Source organism: Ursus arctos, unplaced genomic scaffold (assembly GCF_023065955.2).
Source record: "Ursus arctos isolate Adak ecotype North America unplaced genomic scaffold, UrsArc2.0 scaffold_2, whole genome shotgun sequence".
NCBI lineage: Eukaryota > Metazoa > Chordata > Mammalia > Carnivora > Ursidae > Ursus > Ursus arctos.
The window spans coordinates 6,848,669-6,864,697 of record NW_026622874.1 but is presented as its reverse complement, the minus strand read 5'-3'; the positions used below and the strand labels follow the sequence as shown (position 1 = coordinate 6,864,697).

The window sequence follows — 16,029 nt, the reverse complement described above, 5'->3', positions numbered from 1 at the left end:
TCCCGCACCGGCCCCCAGTGAATCTCCTACACATCTACCCCACCCTAGACCTTGGCTCCTGCATGAGCGGAGATCCTAAGAAAATGAGTATTTGTAAAGAGACAAGTTGAGGCATCAGAGGAACTGTGTTCCCATGAAAGAAACTGAAGATACGCTGAGCCTAGCTTGCGTATGCATGTTTCTAAGACCAAAGCAAGCAAGCATGGCCAGGTCCAATCTGAGGAAGATTTCTCTACAGGAAAAACCTAATTGTTGAATTAATGAGCACACAAAGAGTGGCACACGGCACACTGGACACAACAGGAAACTCAAGTTCCATAGGAACCGAGCACAGGAAAGAAGCAACAAGTAACAGGAGAATAATGGTCTAAAATAAAGGCCAGTCTTCTAACCTAAAATGTGTCACCCAATACTATGAACTATTAAAGAAGAGACCACATCTAGAAATAACCTGGAGACTTTTTTTTTTTCCGGAAAGGGTGTGAGAGAGAGAATCTTAAGCAGACTCCATGCCCAGCACGGAGCCCCTGACGAGGTCTCACGACCCTGAGATCACGACCTGAGCCGAAATCAAGAGTCAGACGCCCAACTGAGCCACCCAAGTACCCCTCTTCATTTCTTTGAAATATATATGTTTGGGATGCCTGGGTGGCTCAGTTGGTTAAGCGTCTGCCTTCGGCTCAGGTCATGATCCTGGGGTCCTGGGATTGAGTCCCGTGTCAGGCTCCCTGCTCAGCCGGGAGTCTGCCTGTCCTCTGCCTGCTGCTACCCCCTGCTTATGCTCTCTCACTCTGTGGCAAATAAATAAATAAAAACTCTTTAAAAAAAATAATAAAACATATGATTAAAGTAGAAATTGCAACATATCACAGGGCTTATAAGGAACATAGTTTTTATATATATGAAAACAAGACCATCAATGACAGGGTTGGTAAATGAACATATACAGTTGCAAGATTTCTACATTTTGTGCGAAGTGGTACATGAACTCTAGGGAGACTGAAAACCTGAGAATGGATATCGTCCTAGAGCATCCACTAAAACATTATGCAGACAGGACAGCTAAAAAGTCAATCCGTTAAACTGTAATTCTAAATAAACAACTAATCCAAACAAAAAAACAATAAAATGATAAACCTAAATCTGACTCTACCAGTAATCACGGCTTGCTGTGAATTGAAAGGTGGCGCCTGTCAGAACAGAGAGAAGTGTTAAGAGCCAAGTATGTGTTGTGTATAGGAACTCCACTCACTGTAAGTAGAAAGATAGAGGCAGAAAGTGGTGTCTCGCGCACACAGTACGCATTAGAAGGCTGGAGAAGCTCTAATTCACATCAGATACAACAGAACTGGACATAAAAGGTATTAGGAGAGGAGCACCTGGGTGGCTCAGTGGTCAAGCGTCTGCCTTCGGCTCAGGTCATGATGCCAGGGTCCTGGGATCAAGCCCCGCATTGGGCTCCCCGCTCAGCGGGAAGCCTACTTCTCCCTCTCCCACTCCCCCTGCTTGTGTTCCCTCTCTCGCGGTCTCTCTCTGCCAAATCAATAAAATCTTAAAAAAAAAAAGTTATTAGAGATAAAGAGGGGAGTTTTGTAATAATAAAATGGTCAATTCATTAGGACGACGTAACACAACCCCCAAAATACGAAGCAAAATTGATACAATTAAAGAAACAGACAATTGCACAATCATAACAGAAGATCTTTACCACCTCACAACACCTGATAAGACACAAAAAAATCTAGGCAGACACAGAAGATGTGAACAACAGTATTAATTATGTAACCTAAATGGTATTACAGAACAAATTCACCCAACATTTTGGAGTACATATTCCTTTCAAGCAAACGTGGAACGTTCCCCAGACAGACCATACACATACCAGGTCATATTAGGAGTCTCAGTAAAACTAAAAAGACTAAAATCATAAACATATTCTCTAACCTCGATGGAATTAAAGTACAAATCAGTAACAATATTTAGGGAACAAAACAGACATCTGCTCATCAGGCCATATGCTTCTAGATCATCAACCCGTGGGTCAAAGAAGAACTCACAAGGAAATGAGAAAATATTTACAACTGAACGATAATGAAAAGACAACATGTTTAAAATTCTGAGGTGCAGCTCAAGTGGTACTTAAAGAAAAACGTGCGACTTTAAATACTTCTATTAGAAAAAAGTCTAAGATCATGACCGATCTTAAGCTAAAGAGAAAGAGCAAAGCACTAAGTAGAAGAAAGTTAACGATAAAGAGCAGAAATCAATGAAACTGAAAAAGGTGAGAAAAATTAACAAAGCCAAAAGCTGGTTCTTTGAAAATCAGATCAACAAAACTCACGAACTCCTCGCGAGACTGATCAGGGAAAGGGGGAGACAGAAACCACCAGTCCCGGGACGAGAAAGCAGTAACCACCGCAGCTCCTACACATGTGAAAAGAACGAGGAGGGACTCCGATGAGTAACACGGGCTCTGTATGCTGCACGGATTACATACTGTGTTCTTACAGTGAAGCTAAGGAAATCGTTATTAAAATCATGAGAGAAAATATACGGACAGTATGGTACTGTTATTGATTGAAAAAAAAATCCACATGTAAGTGGACCCGTGCTTTTCTGACCTGTGAGGTTCAAGGGTCAACTGTGTAACTAAATGACACAAGATGAAACCAAAATCTGAATCGCTCTGTATTTATTAAACTAAATCTGTTATAAAAAATCATCCCACGAAGAACACTGCAGGCCCAGATGATTTCACACATTAATTTTATACATACAGTTTAACGAAAAAAGAGGATGGTCAGAATTAGGTCATTAAAAAGTCAGCTTTAATATCAACAGGAATAACGGCCAGGAGTCAACATTATTCAGGTTACAAACGCCAGACTATGAAGAAATAGGAAACCAGCTCCGATGAAATTCATTTCTTCTTCCCCTTCAAAGGTTTGGCGAATAGGGCCGGGTCGATCTGGTCCCTTGCCAGGCCCCTGATGGAGAAGAGCCTGGCCGCACGCTCCTGCAAGGTGCCCCCACATTTCAGTCCCAGGGCCATGAGTTCACACTTGAGCTTGTCCAAACCCAGCGCCTCCAGCTCTGCCGTGGAGCTGAAGGCCAGCAAATCCAGAGCTTGCTGACCAGTATCCTAAGGGGGGAAAAAGGGAAAATATTCAAAACAGACTCCTCCCAGTCATGAGGGGCACCTGGGGCTGCCTTTGGCTCAGGTCATGATCCCAGAGTCCTGGGATCGAGCCCACGTCGGGCTCCCTGCTCAGCGGGTAAGTCATAGCCCCTAAGTGCTCATACGGGCCATCCACTCCAATTCAGATATTAAAATGTGATCGACGTGTGGCTTAGAACGGATAAAATAGAGAACCAGGGATGCCACCTAGTGGCAAAATGATACACATTCCAGAGTTTAAAAGAAAAAAACCAAAGGACTTTTTGGGGCGCAGAGGCAAGCTTCACCCTCATCTGTACTTCTGGTTATGAAACAAACCTTCCCACTTAGCAGCCGAGGGGGAAAGCATGTTTTCATGTTACGGAATTACTGAGGAACTGTGGCCATGAAGCTGCCCTGGCTCCCGACGTGGACCCCCAAACTACTTACCGTATTTCCTGACTGGCTTCGCTCCAGTCTGGCAGCGGGCTCGCTTGCCCCCGCCTCTCCAGGCACAGCCTCGGCAGCTCTGTCCCCATCGGCCACCTCCTCCGCCTCTGGCTCTGTCTCCGAGGTCAGTCCAGCCCCTGCGGTCTCCTCTCCTGCAGGCTCTTTGCCCTCTGCCCCACGCCCCTCCTCCCGGCTCTTCTCGGGTTCTGTGGCCATTGTCCTGTTCACAAGCCCCTCAGCAGAGATCTGTCCCGATTCAGCACACACGTCTGCGGAGACAGCACACCCAGAGGCCGTCCCTGGGGCCGGCAGTGGCTCAGGGGAGTGAGAGGCTGTGCTGGCCACGCCCAGCCCCGGACAGCAGCGGGGAGACCCAGCTGCTGACTCCGCGCCACCAAGGCCGCTGTCTACAGCATGTGAGCTCATGCCTGAAGTACTAGGAGCTTCTTCCCGGTCATCGTCTGAGGTCTCCGAGCTGGACTCCTCCGCTGTCTCCAGCCCTTCCATGCCCAACCTGCCAGGAGCAACAGGAAGGTACAGCTTCTCTGCTGGACAGAGTTACAGTCTGTCCGGGGAACAGACTGTCAGGGTCAAAGTATGTGCTTGCGTGAGATGGACAGTAGCTAAGTTTCACAGAAAGATATTTAGAAGTATAAACAGAGGGGAAAAAATTCAGTGAGCCTAGAATCAACCATCCCAAAGATCCAAGAGGGAATCCTCTTTAAAGTTGTGAATCTCTTTTTTTTTTAAGATGTTATTTATTTATTTGAGAAAGAGCACAAGCAGAGGGAGGAGCAGAGGGAGAGGGAGAAACAGACTTCCCGCTGAGCAGGGAGCCAATGCAGGGCTCGATCTCAGGACCCTGAGACCATGACCTGAGCCGAAGGCAAACGCTTAACCCACTGAGCCACCCCAGCGCCCCTAAATAGTTGTGAATCTCGTAAAACAAAACTGATTTTGCCTAAAGCTTTTGTTTCTATCTTGTACAAAACTCAACGGTGAGAAACGTAGATAAAATATCAAACAGTTAAAAGAAAATCCTATGTTTTATTCATAATTGCCCCAAACTGGAAACTACCCAAACTATCAACGGAACGGATAAACAGATGCAATAATCCATGGCAACAAAAAGGAACGTACCACTGATACATATGATACCAGCCGTAGATTTCAAAAGCATTGTGCTAAGTGAGAGACTCCAGACACAGAGGGCTGCACAACATCCTCGAAAAGACAGAACGGTCAGAACAAACATCACACCAGGCATCGGCGCTTGCCGGGGGTGGGGGCAGGGGAGCGGGAATTAACCACAAAGGGGCACATGGGGAATTTTTAGGGAAATGGAAATATTCTATATCTTGGTTATGTGACTGTATTTCTCAAAACTCATAGATCTATTCAATGAAAAAGTATGAATTTTAGTGCACGTAAATTCCATCTCAACAAACCTGATTCAACCCCCCCCCCAACCCCACACAATCCCACTACCTTTACTTTCAAGAACACTTAATTCCTGGGGCGCCTGGGTGGCTCAGTCAAACGTCTGCCTTCAGCTCACATCATGATCCCAGGGTCCTGGGATCGAGCCCTACATCAGGCTTCCTGCTCTGCCCCAACCCCTACTTGTGTTCTCTCTCTCTCTGTCAAATAAATAAATAAAATCCTAAAGAAAAAACAAACAAACAGGGGCACCTGGGTGGCACAGCGGTTAAGCATCTGCCTTCGGCTCAGGGCGTGATCCCGGCGATCTGGGATCGAGCCCCACATCAGGCTCTTCTGCTATGAGCCTGCTTCTTCCTCTCCCGCTCCCCCTGCTTGTGTTCCCTCTCTCGCTGGCTGTCTCTATCTCTGTCGAATAAATAAATAAAATTAAAAAAAAAAAAAAGAAAAGAAAAAACAAACAAAGAACACTGAAGATTCTATGCTGGACTCACGTAGTTCCATGATCTTTAATTAATAATTATCTTTCTACCCCCAAAGCAGAGGCCAGCAAGGAAGCAAGATGCGTCTGGATGTCATTTTCTAGAACTTGGCCCAAGGAAACTGAGCTAGTGACCTGAAGACCCATGGGAAGGGCAGGAGCACCACCAGCAGGATGGACAAGAAAAGTCGCCATTGTGCTTTTCAGCTGCACGTGCAAAAGTGGTCAAAGCGAGCTCTGGCGGTGGCCACAGACCTCAGTAACGACTGTGAAAAACCACAGAGAAAACAGAACAATCTGGAAAGTACAGCCATGGCTTCCACCCGAATTTCTGAAAGTTAACTCTTTCAACACCAAACAGTAATTCAAGTATAAAGTGATTCTCATGTGATCTTTCACTAAGGAAAAATCGTCCGTTAGCTTCCATTCCCAGCACGCAAGGCAGAAACCACAAGGAGTGTGCACGGTGTGACAGCCGTGGACACCTGAGAACTGGAAGACTCTGGAAATTTCCGAGTTCCCATCAAACCTAACTTTAAAAAGCGTTTACGCCAGATAGGCAAGAGGAAACGCTGTCAGGCCGCACAGATCTCGTTGGAATGAAACTGAAGCGTAACTTACCAAAAGCACTTCCTTTTCCCCGCGCGGGCTCCTCCGTCTGTTTCTGATTGGTTGGGTCTTTTCCGACTCTCACCGATTTCGGCGGAAACCATCTTGCTGGAGGCAGCCTGCATACCTAACCGGAAATGTTCCCAACTCAGTTATGCCATCAGAAGTGAGTATAACTGAAGACATTATAAACAGTACGGATGACAAAAGCTGCCATGTTGCAATCTAAAGCTCGAGTTTTAAATTTCTTAACATACCAAAATTTAATACGGCTAAACTGAGATTCGACTCAAGCTCAGACAGGTTTAAAGGACCGTGCATTCTGGCTCTGGAACCGCGTTCTGAAAACCCCAAAGGCCAGTCTGCAGCTCTGAGACGGACAGGTGCGTCCCCGGCCTCCCCAGACCTGATGGTCCATCCCCTGTACCTGCTGCTTGTACAGCATTACATCACAACCTTCTGATTGAAAAGATTCCTTCCTACTCAACAGAACCCACGAGAGCCCTAACATAATGCTTTGGATGCTAAAAAAAAGTTAATCATTCTCACTAAAAACCATTAAAAAACGGACCTAAAACTAGAAGCAAGGATGTTGAGGTCTAAAGACTTCCTGAGGACTTGGCATACCCCACCAAGCACAAGTGTTCTTACCTGGGGCCCGTGGGCCCCCGGAATTCAGAAGTCAAATACATCACATATCATGGGTGTACTCTTTATTTCTAGGGTTTAAGGCATACTGTTTATTCCTATTATTACTTTGAAAGATTTTACTTATTTTAGAGAGCGCACCTGTGCACAGGGGGCAGAGCACAGGGAGAGGGACAAGCAGACTCCCCACTGAGCACGGGGCCCAATCTGACGACGCTGAGATCATGACCTGAGCCGAAATCAAGAGTTGGATGCTTAACCAACTGAGCCACCCCAGGCACCCCCATTCTGTTTCTTATCGAGGGGAGAGGTTCCATGGCTTTTATCTGATTCTCAGTCTGTAACCCACAAGGACTCCAGCACTGCCCTCTGTGCACAGCGGGGACGGCGTGGCTTCAGCTAGGGGCCCTCCTTCTCACCTTTGAGGACAGAGTCCTCCAGGCGCTCGGCCATCTCATGGCACTGCTGCTGGTACGCGGGGCTGGTGAAGCAGTGCCTGGGCTCGGCGAGTTTCCGCTGCAGCCGCTCCAGGCGCTTCTGCTCCTTCTCGGCCTCCCGCTCAGCCTGCTGTTTCACCCACTCAGCCATCCTGGGACAGGGGAGAGAGACGGGGCTGACCGGACGGATCCCACACACTCTTGTTTCTACGTGAAAAGCCCCCCATCCCCGGAAGAATCCACACTGTCCTGTGCCTGCCCCGGGCTTACCACTAGCACGCTGTGAGGGACCCCCTAAAACCCCACAGGAATTATTCAACTACAGAAAGAGCTAAGTCCGGTAACAACGAGTGACCACGCTAATCCCTGAAGGCTACCGTTCGATACGCATGGCATGTGGACAACCACGACTGGCAGGAACGTGCGTTGCTGTCTTCAAAGAAGTTAACACAGTGGGCAGCTTACGCTTTCTCATGGTTGACATCTCGTAGCCTCCTCCCGCTGAGGTCCCGGCAAGCTTCTCGGTTGGTTGTCTTCTCAATCTGGGCACCAAGCGCTCGGAGCATAGATCCAAACCCTGGGCAAGTGTATTTGGAGAACGCAGGTTTAAAGAAGGGTTCAAGGATGGACAAACACCAAATTTGTGAAAATGCTAGTATATCATGAGATTAAAAATGATCTCTTTGGGGCATCTGGGTGGCTCAGTCGGTTAAGCATCCAACTCTTAGTTTCGGCTCAGGGTCGTGAGATCACGCCCCGCATCGGGCTCCACGCTCAGTGAGGAGTCTGCTAAAGCTTCTCTCTCTTTCTCCCTCTGCCCTTGCTTGTGCTCGCACTCTCTCTCTCTAAACGAAATAAATAAAACTTTTTTTTTTTTTTTTAAGATTTTGTTTACTAGATAGAAAGCGACCACAAGTGGGGGAGCAGCAGGCAGAGGGAGAGGGAGAAGCAGGCTCCTTGCTGAGCAGGGAGCCCAAAATGGGGCTCGATCCCAGGACCCTGGGACCATGACCTGAGCCAAAGACAGGCACTTAACAACTAAGCCACCCAGGTGCCCCAATAAATAAATCTTGAACAAAACAAACAAACAAAAAAGATCTTTTTTTTTTTTTTTAAGAAAGAATATCAAGATTCTGCCCAGGCATCAAAAGTAAAAATATTGATAAACCTGATTCAACCTCGTGCCTTTTGCCCTTCCTCTTATATTTCTGAAATACCATATCTGCGCCATTTGGATATATTTTTTTAAGATTTATTTGAGAGAAAAAGTGCAAGTGAAAGAGAGAGTAGGAATGGGAAGGGGCAGAGGGAGAGGGAAGAACAGACTCCCAGCTGGGCAGGGAGCTCAGTGTGAGGTTCAATCCCAGCACCCTGGGATCATGACCTGAGCCGAAGGCAGATGCTTATTCAACTGAGCCACCCAGGCACCCCCCACACTGGGATATTTTAGAGGGCTTTACCCAGTGCCACAGATCCCAAGATTCCCAGATCAATAACTTAAAAATTTTTATGGTGAGATTTCGCAGTGAGTTTCAAAGGAAACGCAATTGTAAGTTGTCCCTGGCTGATACAATAAGCTTCATTCTTAGCGATACAATTTCAAACAGCAGGATGATTATAATGTGAGATGCCAGTGAGCTCCCTGACAACCAAACCAAATCACTGCGGATGTTGAGAAAGCTTCAGGACAACATGTTAGCGCATCAGGAAAAATACCCAGAACTGCCCATAATCCGTTCCTGCTCTTTTAGTTTCTCTTCTCCATCCTTAGATGTGTTCGTACAGCAACGACCTGAATCTACCCCAATCTGTAAACGGCTACATTCCTCAGGCTGACTTTAGGCCTCCCTTGGAACTTCAATGACCAGACAAAATCTTGCTAAAAAGCAGAAGGAGATTTAACTGGTTTGTTTGTTTTTTTAAGATTTTATTTATTTATTTGAGAGACAGACAGCCAGCGAGAGAGGGAATATAAGCAGGGGGAGTGAAAGAGGAAGAAGCAGGCTCCCAGCAGAAGAGCCTGATGCAGGGTTCGATCCCAGGACTCTGGGATCACGCCCTGAGCCGAAGGCAGACACTCAACGACTGAGCCACCCAGGCGCCCCAGATTTAACTGTTTTAACACTCTTTCTTCAGAAAACTGGACACACGATCGTCTCTCTTCATCCAATCTCCCCCAAAGGTTTGGAATCTAATTGCCTAAGAGCTACCCTGCTGGCGAGGGTAGAAATTATAATCGGACAATATATTCCTCAAAAATAACAAAAGAGAAACCATACTCAAGACTAGGAAAGTGAATAAAGGAGTTCATAAGGCAGAACAAGACCGGCACACCCCAGAGGCCTGCCCAGGGCTAGAGACTGCAGCTGTGACACAAAGAAGCAGCCACCATGCGTGTCCTACCTCCTTTTCCTCCACGGAGCCTGGGTTCCAAACTATACACGGCGCCGAGCCGCACTCCATCACTGGCGTCCACGAGGCATCCATTGCACTTCACAAAGAAGCGTTCCACTGGAACATCCTAGAGACAAGTTTGGGGTTTTTCAATGAGACAACACAAGTTTCCTGTAGGGAGGGACCCAGCCCATTATGTTTTCATTAAGCAGATAGTGTGTGTTCCATCAGTATTTATTGACCTGAAAATCCAAAGAAAAAGTCACTTCCTAGGATTTATTCGGGGTATGACTGTTTCCTAACGCCTTGTCATGATACGCACAAGACCTTTTTGTCTTTTGGGTGAAAATAAGAACTGTTCTCTTCTTCTCTGATAGGAAATCAGAGTCAAGGTGGAAAATTATACGGGGCTCAGACCCAGTAACTCTGCCAGGCCCTTTTTCTCTTCACTTTTTTTTTAAACTGGTAATATCAAGTTGCACGAGTTTAAAAGTCCCAATACACACTCTGAAGAGTGTGGCTAAGGACAAGCAGGGGAGGGAAGGAGACGACAGTACGGTCTGCCTACACCGACAGCAGCTGTCACAGGTGGAGGGCCGGCTGCTCTTCTGCCCTGTCCCTGAGTTACAGCGGAGGCCCAAGTACCCCCAAACCCACTCTGTAGACTGCAAACTTTCTCAGAGCAAGTGATGAAGAGAACATATAAAAGGAGACCCACATACCAACAGAAAGGAAAAACACACAACTGGTATCTTCCCAAAGTGGGCACAATGAACATTCGTTCCGGACCACATCCCACGGCCATTTCAGGGGGACCCGTCTGTTCATTCAACAAATACTAACCAAGTCCCTACTATTTGCCAGGTACTTTCAAGTGCTAGGATACTGTAGTGAATAATACAATGAATACAGACCCTGCCTCAAGGGAGCTTACGTTCTAGTGGGGAAAGACAGAGGACGAACAAACGAATGCTATCTGATGGCCACTGGTGATCAGCAGGCTGAAGGGGACAGCGTGTGCAGATGGCTGTGCTGGCCATCTATCTAACATACACAGTTAGTCAAGAAAAGCCTCTCTGATCAAGTGTCACTTTAGCAGAGAAGGAAAGAAAGGGAGAGAACAAGCCACCTGGCTATCTGAGGGAACAGCATTCCAGAGGCAAAGGTGGGGATCAGGAACATGCCCAGAGTATTTGTGGAACAGCAACACGGACAATGTAGCTAGAAGACGTCTGCCAAAGGGGAATGAGAAGGCCTTAAAAGCCCCTGTAAGAACTTTAGGTTTCACTCTGAATAAAGCCACTACAGGGTTTGGAACAGATTGAGAGCAGAGTTATATTCTTAAAGGATCACTCTAGCTGTTAAATTGGAAATAAAGACTACAGAAAAAGAGACATCAGCTATTGTGACAACCCAGGTGAGCAATGAAGGCCATCTGTATCGGGGGTAGTGGCAGAAAGGGATGAGAAACAGAGGGGGGGTGTCCCCCGAAGGCTCTGGAGACAGGCAGTGAGAGTCACAGAGCAACGAGAGAGGAGTCCAAACATTTGGTGTGACTAACAGGAAACAGAGTTGCCATTTGTTAAGAGTGAGAACCATGTTTGGGGAAGAGTACCAGTCTCATTTTGGATGTGTTTGTTTGAGAGGCCTAATAAGACCTCTTTGGAGATGCTGAGGAAACTGGTGGGTACACCCGTCTGCAGTCTGGGGACAAGGTCTGAGCTGGAGATTTCCATGTGGAAGACGTCAGCACGCCTAGAGAATGGAAGAAGTGCCCTGCATGAGGGAGGAGGCACAGGAACAAAGATCAGAAGACCCAGTCGCAGCCACTCCAAGGTTTAGAGATCAGAGAGACGAGAGGCAGCAGCAAGAGGAACCGGAGGGAGGCTAGTAAGGTGGATGTGTGGACAAGTGAGCAAAGCGTGCCAAGGAGTGAACGTTGGAGTGTGCCCACAGACGCCGACAGGCCGAGAGAGAGGAGGACTGGAACCCGATCATCGGGTATGGCACGCATGACAGGAGCTGGTCTGCTGGAGCGACGGCAACAAAAGCCTGACTGGAGGACGTTCTAAAGGAGAAGTTTTCTGTTCAAGGATATTTCTACAAAGAAAACTAGAGAAAAGGAGGTGACAGCTGAGAGGGATGGGGCTCAAGTTTGAGCACTGGTAGGAATGATCCAGGAAAACGGGAAGACACTGGGAAATGCAGCAGAGAGAGAACCAATGCCAAATAAGGTAAGAGGAGAGAGGGTATGGTGCCAAGTGGAAGCTAATTACAACTCATCCGTAAAATAACGACCGTTCATCCACAGTAACGGAAAAAGAGAAGGCAGAATGTATAGCAACGAGGTAGGGGCACTGCTGTGAGGATGAGAAAGGTCTCTCCTGACTGCCCGTACTTTCTCCCTGAATCCAAAGCATGGGCCTCGAGATGGGAGAAGTACTAGAGATTTAAAGAGAGAAGAGGTCAGAGAGTCGTGTAGGAGAGTGAGAACAATGCAGTCGGCACTGTTTCCCAAGCCTTTTCACACATGGTGTACAGAGAACACATCCAGCGACACGGGGAAATGAGCAAAGCTGCTGAGGCACCCCCAGATTCTGCCCCACTGCCCGAGAGCTGCAGGAATCAGGATCTTCGCAGTCCCCCAACCCAGTGGAGGCCTACTCTGGCCTGGGGATATACAGCAGAAGTGCCACGCATCACGAGGGTTGGTGTTCGTGAACTTACAGTCAGACTGATTTGTGTGATTAGTTTCCCCGCCACCGTCACTGCCCAGATGGCAGGCAGAAGAGGTGGATTTAAGTTGACCGGACTTTTCCCAGGCAAACATGCTAGCAGGAGAGAGAAGCAAAGGAGCTCATGTTATATGCAGTGATGTGATTAACAAGAAGGACTATTCTTATCTGTAAAATATTGTCCACTTTTAAGAGTTGTACAGATTAAATGAGGTATGTAATATACCTCATCTTTGTTCTATGTTTATGAATGAAAAGCTACTTTAGTTTCTCTTAATATTTTCTATGTCTAGTGGGTATATATTTCTAAAATTCTAAACAACTTTAAAAGACATTAATGTGAAGACAGAAAGATTATATACACTGTACTTCGTTTCCAAACAGAACTGCTTATTAAACAAGACAACTGAGCAACAAAATTGCATTTTCTACTTAAGATTCTTATCAATAATCACCAGTAGGAAAAAAGGACAAAGGAAACTTAAAATCAATTTAAGGGTCTTTGACCATTTGTGTTTTACAAAGTACTTCAAACACAAAGTATTGTGCGTCTTAGCCCAATCAGCCTAAGGCCACCAGAAACAAACGTGTAGTTCACCAAAGTCAAATTTATTGACTCACTGCAAACAAGGTGGGGGGGTGGGGGGTACGGACTGTGCACAAGAGGAATCATGGGGTGTCTCACCACCAACAAAAAACAACTATTATAGGATTTGAGGCAAGGGTGGAGTTTAGGTGAAATTTAAATGAAAGTGTTTGGAGGGACTCCAAACAAACCAGAGCTGTGTGTAAAAGGGGCAACATCAGGTCTAGACTGTGAAGTAAATTGGATCCAGACCCATTTCCTTGGAAACCACAAAGTTAAGATAAACATGGAATGTTGTGTTCAGAACTCCTACTCTGAAGGTCTGCACCTGGCTGGAAATCAAGAGTGCGTTCTCTGTATCAAAGTGACTCAGAGTCTCAAGGCAAGACTGGGATGCTTCATTCTCACTGATAACATTTCAAACAGCAAGTGTCTTGAAGTCTATAATTTCCCAGATCAAGGTTTCTTAGTGAATCTGAAAGCAACAGACTTCCAAGGGAGTCATTATGACATTTTACAACTGTACCATGTGCTCCGGAGAAATACCGTTTCCTATCAACTCTGCAGCTCACTTTATCTGTGTCTGTTATCCTAGCCTGAAGAACAGCAGGAGGGATTTGTACTTTTTCGGTGGACATGAACACTGACCTCATCCTGTGTCAGAACAATTTTGTTTCAAAAAGCACAGATGTGAACTTGAGCTATTTTAATTTCTTCCAGTGTCTCATCAAATGACCTTTTTTAAGTTTCTTGTTTCTGTTCACGTATGTTATGGTCCTATTTCTTTTTTTTAAAGATTTTATTTATTTATTCGACAGAGAGAGAGACAGCCAGCGAGAGAGGGAACACAAGCAGGGGGAGTGGGAGAGGAAGAAGCAGGCTCCCAGAGGAGGAGCCTGATGTGGGGCTCAATCCCATAACGCCGGGATCACGCCCTGAGCCGAAGGCAGATGCTTAACCGCTGTGCCACCCAGGTGCCCCTATGGTCTTATTTCTTGAGCACCTGAAAGAATCACCCATTTATATTTCTTCCTTCCTATTTAAAATTGTGTTTTCCAATACTTCTCATAATTAAGATCCTATTTTTGGTCATTTTGGATCAACTGTCATGAGATATAAAAGTTATTTTCAGAGATATTAAAATCCATCTATTTTTTAAGGTATTTCCCCACACGGATGGTCAAAAACAGTTCTGACAGTTCTTAGACTCGGCTGTAGTGTAGAAAGACAAATGGCGAGGCTGTAAAACCACATTATTTGCAAAAACACGTTGCTTTTTCACGGAACCAGTCCAAATAAACAAAGATTTGGTTTTGACTGCAGTGTTAACATGTGTTGAGCTTACAAATAACAGAAGAAACAGCCTAGGGAAACACGGATGAAGTGAGGTTATAAGAAAAACAGACTACTAGATCAAAGACCAAAATTAAAATTAGATTCGGGGAGACCACCAAATCCTTCAGATAACTGAACAGGTTTAATGTCTCACAGCTGGGAGAAACTCGCTTGCTTGATAATTCCGTTAACCACACATGTAACTTTAAAAGTCCGTGACAGTTTTTCAAAAATAAGCATGGACAAATGTGACCATCAGAGGATCAGTGAAAACATCTAAAAGACAGACCCCCAAGAACCCACGCCCTCCACAGGACACGTGTGTGAGTGCTCGTCCCCCGATCAGAGACCAGATGAACCCACTGCCCTCCCCAACCATCCTCCGGCCTCGGTCTGGATATGAAAATACTCCTCTACTTGGAGCTAACAGGGCTGTGCAGTGGATAACATGCACATCATAGAAGCACAGGATGAATGCAGCGGAAACGTAAAGAAATGCGCCCTAAAAGTCATCTGGACCAACTGCCTCATTTGGGCACGATGAAACAACGCCAAAGGTTTCGGTTCGTCCACACGGAGGGCGGAACTAAGCGCCTGTGAGCCGAGGGGTTGTTCTCCCTTCTGTAGGGACACAAAACCACCGCCACCCCAAAGCAAAAGCAAAGCAAGGCCTCAGCATCAGTCTGAAGCATTTTCAAACTGGGGTGCCCTCAGCCTCAAAAACTGAAAACCCCAAGGAACAGACGCGCCCCCGACCCACCCTCTCCTCGCCCAATCCTGCCCCCAGTCCGCCTAACTCCCCTTCCTTCCAGGAAGCGCGAACCTCACCCGATCTTGGCAGTGTCGGTGGATCACATCTCGTACGGAGCACCGGGCCGAGGCACACCGCACCGCCTCGCACCCGAAGCCGGGGCCGCGAACCCACACCAGCGGTACAGCCTCCGCCATTTCAGCTACCTCCCGGCCCTCCAGCTCCCGGGGACAGAGCGCCGCCACCGGCCCGGCGCGTCTTGATGGCGTCACGGGGCCTTCCGCGCCCCGCCCCCACATCGTCCGCTCGCCCCTCCCCTCCCCTGGGGCAAGTCACGTGAGCCGGACCTCCGCTCCGCGCTGGCGGGGGAGGGGAACAGGAAGGGCCTGGAGGAGGCCGATAAGGCTGTGGAGCGCGAGGGCCAGGCGTTGCTAGGAGACGTTGCTGGGGCGGGGCTCGGGGGACTATGTATAAAAGGCTGGCGCGGGGTCAGGTTTTGAGCGTTCTGGCCGAGAGCGATAAGGCGTTGGCGAGGCGCCGCGCCGCAGGCTCCGGCCGCGTCCCTGGCGCTGCGTGGTTATTTTTGGGTCTCGGGGAGCCGGGGCTGGAGGAGGCGCGTTCCCTGGGGGCGCGAGGAGAGTCGCTGCAGTTCCGGAAGCGGTGGGAGCGGCCTCCTCGACTCCGGAGGTCGCCCTTCGCCCTCCCAGGCGCCCGGGAGCGGCCGCGGGGGCTTCCCGGTGGCCAAGCGCTCTCATCCTCGGTGTTTGCCGGCCGCGCGCAGTGCCTTCTTCCTTCCTGCTGCCGCCGTTTGTAGGACGCTTGCCCGCGAGTTGGTCCCGCGGGGGCGCCTGGGGGGGGAGGCCAGGGCCATCCACCCTGGTGCCGGCCCGCAGCCCCCACGCTCGCAGTGAGGACAGTCGGCCGAGGAAACTCCAAGGAGGCTCCGAAGTCACGTCACTGTGGCGGCAGGAGCACGACTGTAAAGCCAAGGCCTGTGAAGTTAGGG

At 47.8% G+C, this 16,029-nt stretch overlaps 1 protein-coding gene across 1 annotated transcript; it reads right to left on the bottom strand.

Annotated features, from left to right (window-relative positions):
- Window positions 1-2,675: 2,675 nt before the first annotated feature.
- Window positions 2,676-15,310, bottom strand: SDE2 (SDE2 telomere maintenance homolog). Its single transcript, XM_026509509.4, has 7 exons — window positions 15,101-15,310; window positions 9,626-9,743; window positions 7,688-7,799; window positions 7,205-7,374; window positions 6,150-6,264; window positions 3,608-4,121; window positions 2,676-3,142 (listed from the first exon to the last, which is right to left on the bottom strand). The coding sequence occupies exons 1-7, from the start codon at window positions 15,218-15,220 to the stop codon at window positions 2,921-2,923; spliced, it is 1,371 nt and encodes a 456-aa protein (XP_026365294.2). The 5' UTR covers window positions 15,221-15,310; the 3' UTR covers window positions 2,676-2,920.
- Window positions 15,311-16,029: the final 719 nt, after the last annotated feature.

Coding starts and splice junctions, on each gene's coding strand:
- SDE2 (XM_026509509.4), bottom strand. CDS start 15,220: ATGGCGGAGGCTGTACCGCTGGTGTGGGTTCGCGGCCCCGGCTTCGGG. Junction 9,744..15,100: donor ACCGACACTGCCAAGATCGG/GTGAGGTTCGCG, acceptor ACTTGTCTCTAG/GATGTTCCAGTGGAACGCTT. Junction 7,375..7,687: donor GATGTCAACCATGAGAAAGC/GTAAGCTGCCCA, acceptor CCCCTGTCCCAG/GATGGCTGAGTGGGTGAAAC.